The 8,339-nt window shown below is 35.3% G+C and overlaps 2 protein-coding genes across 2 annotated transcripts; one reads left to right on the forward strand and one right to left on the reverse strand.

Annotated features, from left to right (window-relative positions):
- The first annotated feature begins 2,306 nt into the window (after window positions 1–2,306).
- On the forward strand, window positions 2,307–3,937 carry LOC143577417 (cytochrome b561 and DOMON domain-containing protein At5g35735-like). Its single transcript, XM_077061252.1, has 4 exons — window positions 2,307–2,351; window positions 2,549–3,175; window positions 3,298–3,552; window positions 3,647–3,937. The coding sequence occupies exons 2-4, from the start codon at window positions 2,558–2,560 to the stop codon at window positions 3,935–3,937; spliced, it is 1,164 nt and encodes a 387-aa protein (XP_076917367.1). The 5' UTR covers window positions 2,307–2,351; window positions 2,549–2,557.
- A 79-nt stretch (window positions 3,938–4,016) lies between these two features.
- Window positions 4,017–7,788, reverse strand: LOC143577418 (putative MO25-like protein At5g47540). Its single transcript, XM_077061253.1, has 11 exons — window positions 7,504–7,788; window positions 5,792–5,953; window positions 5,594–5,712; window positions 5,442–5,516; window positions 5,265–5,358; window positions 5,120–5,179; window positions 4,923–4,988; window positions 4,706–4,804; window positions 4,581–4,625; window positions 4,399–4,501; window positions 4,017–4,328 (listed from the first exon to the last, which is right to left on the reverse strand). The coding sequence occupies exons 1-11, from the start codon at window positions 7,624–7,626 to the stop codon at window positions 4,216–4,218; spliced, it is 1,059 nt and encodes a 352-aa protein (XP_076917368.1). The 5' UTR covers window positions 7,627–7,788; the 3' UTR covers window positions 4,017–4,215.
- Window positions 7,789–8,339: the final 551 nt, after the last annotated feature.

Genomic DNA, 8,339 nt, shown 5'->3' on the forward strand with positions numbered 1-8,339 from the left:
ATGAGTTTGTTCAAGAAACTAACAACCGTTTGTTGTCAATGTTTTTGAGAGATGAAAAATATTAGCATTGTATTTGTCAGAACAAGGGCGGTCCTTGGGTGTGGCTGGGTGGTCGACGGCCAAAGGCCCGACACCCCGCTATACCCGTTTTTTTTTTTAAATCATATGTATTTTTATTATAACAATATGTATATTTAATGTTTAAACTAAATTACATAACAACTAGTTTGGTCTAGTGGCAAATAGGTATTACTTCCAACCAAAAGGTTATGCATTCTATTATCATTTTAGGTATGTTTAATCATATTTTTATACAAACGTTTTTTACACAACCCAAATTATAACAAAGTAAACCCATGTAAAAATTAAATTGTTTAAACCCAACAAAATACGCAGTTTACTTAAGGCCCAAAAAAATTTCCGTCTTCGACTCAAAACTTTTTTTTACTATCTCAAAGCCAGCCCTGTGTCAGAAATAAAATTATATGTTACAAGAAAACATTACTTTTCTAATATTTTAAATGACTTCAAAATCTAAGGTTGTCAACTCATAGGTTATTCCCAAAAGCCGATATTAAAGTATATTGCTTAAAATATTCACTAGAAAAGTGGCATATGCAATGAAACAGAATTACATGTGAATATACAATATGATAATCGTGTTATAAAAACTGGAACCACATATGGAAGTAATATTGTATGGAAGTAATATTGGAACTCATAATTTTTGTTTTTAATCCTATATCTTTAGATAAAATAATTAATTTCAAATTTCAAATAAGGAAATTTTCACTTTATATTTATTTTGTAATAAATATAAGCTAAGAGCAAATCACTATAGATGGTTAGTTTTTTTAGAGAACCTGTTTTAACTCATGATCAATTATATGTTGCATTATTAACACTTCGGCATAAAATAATTTAAACTCCAAATCAATTTAAGAAGTAATTGGTGGTTGTTTAAAAACATAGAACTCCAGTTGCTTTGATTCCCAGTTAAAATGACAATTGAAGAATGAACGTCCCAAGAGATAGGGATGAGCAAAATTGGTACCGATTCGGTACCGGCGGTACCGAATCGGTACCAAAGTTTTAAGTTTCGGGATCGGTACGGACTGGTATTTTTCGATTTTTTACCATCGGTACCGGTACCGTCCCGGTACTAAGAATTTGCGATTTTCTGGATCGGTATTTCGGTGAACTGGTACGGTACCGTGGTCATCCCTATCAAGGGGTCTACGCAAAAACCTTATTTGGAATTCCTCTGCGGCGTTCCAATATCGTCATCTTTTGAGTGAGTGAAATCAAAGATTGTTTACGTCAGACTAAATGTGTACAATAATTTTCACGTAAGGTAGTTAATGTCGTCATGGTTGCTAACGTTCTTCCCATGAATTGCGTAAAAAAGATTAATGATTAAGATGAAGAGAAATAATAGTTTTCTCATTAGACAAAGCGATTTGCTTGAACAAAGCATTTGAACAAATTTTGATATGATCTGCCTTATATAACGCTTAGTTCCTACCTACTATGTTTTCTTAAATGTCGTCTTTCATCATATAAGATTATGATATACAAAATATTATTATAATTATATTCATTGTATTATATCTACATCATATTACCTTATGTTCAACTATATTTATATTTTGACTTTTTTTGTTAACAAAATTTTGTGAGTGTTTGTTTGAGGGTCAGGTTTAAAAGAAAAACAATCTAGTCTATTGATTTTGGATTTAAAAGGTTACAATTAGTTTATGAGAAAAGAAGGTTAAAAGAGAATAATTCATAATTGTTGACTTTTTAACCTCATATGTAAGGTATATATCAGTTACTCATTAATTATAAAACGTCCATAATTTTTCATATAACATTTAAGATAAAAATTAATAATGACTTTTCACACCTTTTATTTTCCTACTCTTCTCGTTTCAACTTAACCCAAATGTAAATAATGGTTTGCTCTATTATTTTTAATAGGTTTCTAAACTCAATTAAAATAGAAGACTACATCTTTTGTATTAAAAAACAAAAACGTGAAAAATGAACAAAAGGGTTTATTTATATTGGACAAGTTAGGTCATAGCCCATATGCATGATGGTGGGTGGTAGCATTAATCAGTCACGAAAGATGGCCTAGACAAGCACGCGTAATCCACGATCCACTTGCTATTTTATTAAATATTTAATCTATTTTCAACATTAAGAAAAGCTAATGTTCATTATTTTAATTATTACATATTTAATAACTAAATCATTTGTATTTTATACACACATGCTTGTGTTTCAACTTCCAACTTACAATAATCTTTCGTCTTTTGTTATGTTTTTCTTCTTCAGATCAAGAACAGGTCAATTCAACTCTTTTCTCTACTCTCTCTTTCAATATTTAATTATTTATATACACACACACATATGTTCTATGAATCTATTTGAATACTTGATCACTTGCATCAACACCATTTACACACAAAACAATATTATTCCCATCTCTTAAAGACTTCAATTTTATTTGTTTTTTTTATATTGATCTACAATACTCATAAAGATCCATCAAATGGGTAGATCAAGATCATTTCATCCAATCTTGTGCATTTTAATTTCAATCTTGAGTACCATTTCTTATGCTCAAGATTGCAACACATACACATTCTCAAACAACAATGTGTATGCAGCATGTGTCACCTTACCTCTTCTAAACTCACACCTTCACTGGAACTACCACCCCACTAACACCACCGTTGACTTGGCATACCGGCAAACCGGAGTCTCAAACTCCCAATGGGTAGCTTGGGCAATTAATATTGGTGGGTCAGGTATGGTTGGAGCACAAGCTCTTGTGGGCTTGGTCAGCTCAAATGGGTCAGTACAAGCTTACACGTCGTCGGTTACGGGTTATGCAACCGGGCTGCAACCCTCCGGGTTGAGTTTTGATGTGCCTAGGATCAGGGCTGAGATGGTCAATGGTGATATGGTGATCTATGCCACTTTGGTGTTGCCTGCTGGCAGGACGAGTTTTAATCAAGTGTGGCAGGTGGGCCCGGTCACCAGCGGAGCGCCTGCGGCCCATCAGATGGATTCTGCTAATAGAAATTCGGTCGGGACGGTGGATTTTGCTTCAGGTCAGATCGCTGATGGTGGCAATGTTGGCGGTTCACGGAGGCGCCGGAAAAATGTAAGATGTTTATCATGTTATATTGTTTCAAGATTTCAAGATTCAAAATCTTTAATGAAGTTTAAAAGTCAAAATCTTCCAATTAATTTGATATGAATAAAATATAATTTAATTAATGACAGACACATGGAGTGTTGAATGCTATGAGTTGGGGAGTAATGATGCCAATGGGAGCCATGGCTGCAAGATATTTAAAGGTGTTCAAGGCGGCTAACCCAGCCTGGTTCTACATCCATGTTGCGTGCCAAGCTTCTGCATATATAGTCGGTGTAGCCGGGTGGGCCACCGGGCTCAAGCTAGGCAGTGACTCAACCGGTATCCAATACAACACGCACCGAGACATTGGGATTGCCTTATTTACCCTTGGAACCATTCAGGTATTATACTCACAAATCAACATCTCGTTTCGTTCTATCTTAAAATCAAAATTAAAAACCACAATTTGAACTTATAAATCCTGTTTGGAATTAGGCATTTGCTCTGCTGCTGAGGCCGAAACCCGACAACAAATACAGATTTTACTGGAACATTTACCACCACAGTATAGGATACACCGTGATCCTCTTAAGCATTATCAATGTGTTCAAAGGGTTTGATATTTTGGACCCTGGGAAGAAGTGGAAGAAGGCCTACATTGGCATACTTATCTTTTTGGCGGTTAATACGGTTATGTTGGAAGCTTACACATGGTTCATTGTGTTAAAGAGGAAACAGGAAGAGAAAAGCGAATATGCAGGCAATGGCTACAACCAGTCAGCTTAGAGGTGAGATCAGCAGCTAGATAATCTTATGTTCTTTGTTTTCGTGATTTGTAATTTTGTATTTTGGACATGAGTTGTAATTCTTTTGGTGGTATATACATGTATCAACATTTGACGATATGAATTAAAACGAAAGTGCAAATTTAGACCATAAAAAACAGCCAAGAATCTGAATTGTAGTCTTTAACAACTATGCCTTCATACCATGAAAAACGTAAATATGCAAGCATCAATTCTACTTGGTCCCAGCAAATATAAAAGGTTACCAGGAGGTTAGTCTTAACAAGCGATTTCTTCGCATTGCTTTGAAGTCGAGCATTGTGGATCTTTTAGCTCAAGGGTGGCAATTTCCTTCACCACTTCAGCTTTGTCTGATTCAAAATGTTCACCAGCTGCAAAGGGATTATAATTTTAAGCATCTTGTTACAGTAGCATAAACTGAAATAAAAATCCTTTTTGTACCTTTTTCAAAATTGAATTCGCTAAAAAACTGAAGCAGCTTGTCTCTGTTTGCAATCAACACTTTCACAATCTCTCGAGGCTTTCTCTGGTTAGCAGGAAATAGCTATTCCAAAGGCCAACAGAACCAATTAAAGTAAACATAAATTCAAGTACAATCAAACAATAATAATATCCATTATTACCTTGAACACCTGGAAAGCTTCTAGCTGTATGGTCTTGTTTGAATCCTAGAGGATGAAAATGGTCAACTGTCAGCATGCGTTGTAAAAAAAATATGAAAAATGAAGCATTAACGAATAATAGATACCCTAAGAAGATTCATGAGAATTCTCATGCTGTCCAATGAGCACACATATCGAATCATCACCGAGGTGTATGAACGATCCAGTAACAATGCTCCCAACAGCTGAAAAGAATTGCAGACTCAGTCATAATCACAATACTATATTTAATAAAAGCTATTCAAAAGAAAATAACACTAATATATCTGACAGAATATAGAAATTGGTACTTGTAAATTATACCATGACAGCATTCCTTCTGCTGATATAGTTGGGAGATTGTAGCAATAAGTTGTATTCTTGAAAGAACTACACAAAAAATATATTTAAGAAATCATGAAACCAAGAGTCAATATGTATAATGATTACATAAAAGAGTTGCCAATATTAAAGTCTGAGATGAAACTTCTGTATGAGTTTCTGGTAGGTCAACCACTCACCCAGTCAAAATTTTTGAAAAGAAAGTCACAAGCAGTTGACTTATGCCTGGTCAATAGCTCCTGAAACAAGGATGAAAAGACAGTCACCATGCAGTCCACAACACTATTACAAACATAATATGTAAATTTCAAACTTATACTTAACTCTAAATGTTGTTGCTGCATCTGATGCAATCTCAAAATTTGGATCTTGCATGTATCGAAAGAACAGTTTAACGTGATCTGTCTCCAGAAAATACCTGTGAAACAATTCAGAAATTAGCTACCAAAATTATAGCAAGAAAACCATAGAAAAATACTGGTTTTGAATAACGATACGTACTTTGCAGCTACTTGATGGCGGATACATTCTCTTAAAATTGCACCATATGATATCGCAAGCTCCGGCTCATCACATCTGAAAATTGAACATATTTAGATTAACTCACACCAGATAACAAGAAACATACATACTGTAGCAAATAAATAGCTCACCCAGGTAGCAGCATAGTCAGAAGGGCTGTATTGCCCTCCAAACATTTAGAGGCAGGATACCGCCCATTCACCAGCTGCCTCTGCATATTTGCAATCACATGCGTGATGTCTTGACACGTCTGCATCATACCAGACTCAAAATTTTAACATTATGAACACCAACACACATATTGAAATAACAATTAAATCATCCCATACCCCAGGGTCCAAATGAGGAAAGGATTCAATTAGCATATGACACGTGTCTTCTTTGAAGAACTCCTGTGTCAACTTCACACAAGCCTCTTCTACGGTTTCTACTTGTTCGTCTCCATAAAGAACCGTCCACATTTCAAGAATCACTTTCCTTACTTCACAAATCTGCACCACAAATGTGTATTTCAAAAGAAGCCATAAATATTAACCATAGATCAGATCTGAGTATACTGAATTTCATATTTATGCTAATAACAAAATATATGAGTGAGCAATGGCCGAGTCGTTAACCGAAATGAAAACCAATGAAAAAGAACCGAACTTAACCAAAAGGCGGTTGTCGGCTATTTTTTGTACACTCGGTTAACCGAAAGTAACCAAACCGAACTATTCATATTTTTATCTATATCTAGCTTTTATAGATCCACTTCATGTATTTCATGTTCTATGCCACCATTTCATGTATTTATACCACCATTTCATGTATTTATATCTCCGTTTTATGTATTACTAAGTAAAAAGCTTTAGCCAAAATTTGATTAGCCCAAATTTGATTTTGGTTATAAACCCAAATTAACTTAATCGAACCAAAAACCGGAAAAAAGTAACCGAATAAACCGAACTGATTAGCCGAAAACAGGGGCAGCAGCTGTTGACACGGCCAAAAACATGACCGAACTTGACATGGAAAAAAAAGGTTCTGAGTTGACTAACACGGCCCATTTAAAAAACAGGTTGTGTTCGGGTTGGCTAACATCTTGTCGGGTTCAGGTTGACCCGTTAACCCGTTTAAGTGATTAAAATTAATTATATTTTTGTTTTTTCCATTTTCCGAATATACTCTTGCAAGTTCCAACCAAATTTCATGATTTTAAACGGGTGCAAACGAAGCTCGGCTCATTTCGAGCCTTATCAGTAAGCTCGAGCTCAACTCGGACTCGGCTCATCTGAAATAGTAAAAAAAGGTTCTGAGTTGACTAACACGGCCCGCTTAAAACAACCCGTTTAAAAAACAGGTTGTGTTCGGGTTGGCTAACATCGTGTCGGGTTCAGGTTGACCCGTTAACCAGTTTAAGTAATTAAAACTAATTATATTTTTGTTTTTGTTTATTCCATTTTCCCATATACTCTTGCAAGTTCCAGCCAAATTTCATGATATTTAATGGGTGCAAACGAGCCGAGCCCGAGCTCGGCTCGTTTCGAGCTTTATTGGGCTCGGCTCGTTTCGAGCTTTATTAGTAGATTTTGAAGCTCAAGCTCGACTCGGACTCGGCTCGTTTACTATTTATCATTATTATTTATATAATTATAACTATTTTTATATATTTTTTTCTATTATAATTTTATGTATAAAATAATATGTATTATTTAGTTATTTTTATTCATTTTTTCATAACATCATATATATTAATTAATAAATATTAAATATATATTTTAAAAAATTATATAAATGACAGGCTCGTTCAGGCTCGCGAGCCAGCCCGAGCTTGATAACTGAAGCTCAGGCTCGGGCTTGTTTTTTAAACGAGCTTACTTTTAGGCTCTAGCTCGGGCTCGATTAAGCTTGGCTCGATCGAGCTTTTTAATGAGCAGATTAGCTCATTAATTCGGTTGAGGTTACTAACCGAACCGAACGGTACACCCCCCAAAATAATATAATAACTCTAGACATAATCCCTAATTACACAACTTAACAGTTCTGGACAGAATTACACCTTCTGACGGCGTTTGGATTCACGAACAGTAGGATTCGGGTCGGCATACGGTAGGAGGCGACGGAGATCAACCACGAGCTCCGCCGGAGTGCGAGGCTTGGATTTGAAAAGCCCTAACTTCATTGGTGCGGATGAATACTAGGGTTTTGGAATTGGATGCAAGAACGGATGGTGAATGCTATTATATATATTGAATTGGTGATTGTTATCGGATGTGATCTGATAATTGAGGAGTTGTGAGTGTATTTTGGGTTTGGATAGGCATCAATTTGATGTTTAAATGATTCAGTAGCAAGTGAAATGAGCTCTTGATGAATAAATGAATGAATGAATGAGATACTAATAATAATATATCCCAGATTTAGCGGGAACGAACAAACGAACTAACTAACTACTTCCACGTGACCTTTTGTTATGAAATTGTTAAATAACTAACGAAAATTGGATTTTAATAATCCATATTAAATGGTATTGGCCGATAATAATCTTTATTCGTTTTATCGTCACTGACGGTCCCAAATTCAAAAAAGTTGGCCCAAAATGGTCATACGTTAAAAATGACTTAACGGCGTTATAGTTTTTTCTGAATTTCAAACCAATGTTTTAGGGCTTTTGATCGTTAGGAGGATACGAGTTGATTGGTGTAAAACTTAGCTCGAAACAATGATCAAAACGACTCGATTTTGGTTAATTGTAAGTTCAAACACCCGAATTGAAGCATTGTTTCGTCATTTTGAAGCACTATTTCAAACTAAGTTTTACACCAATCGACTCGTATCCTCCTAGCGATCAGAGCCCTAAAACATTGGTTTGAAATTCAGGAAAAACTATAATGC

This window comes from Bidens hawaiensis, unplaced genomic scaffold (assembly GCF_021521415.1).
Source record: "Bidens hawaiensis isolate Kalapana, Puna unplaced genomic scaffold, B.hawaiensis_p1.1 tig00028581_1, whole genome shotgun sequence".
Taxonomy (NCBI): Eukaryota; Viridiplantae; Streptophyta; class Magnoliopsida; order Asterales; family Asteraceae; genus Bidens; species Bidens hawaiensis.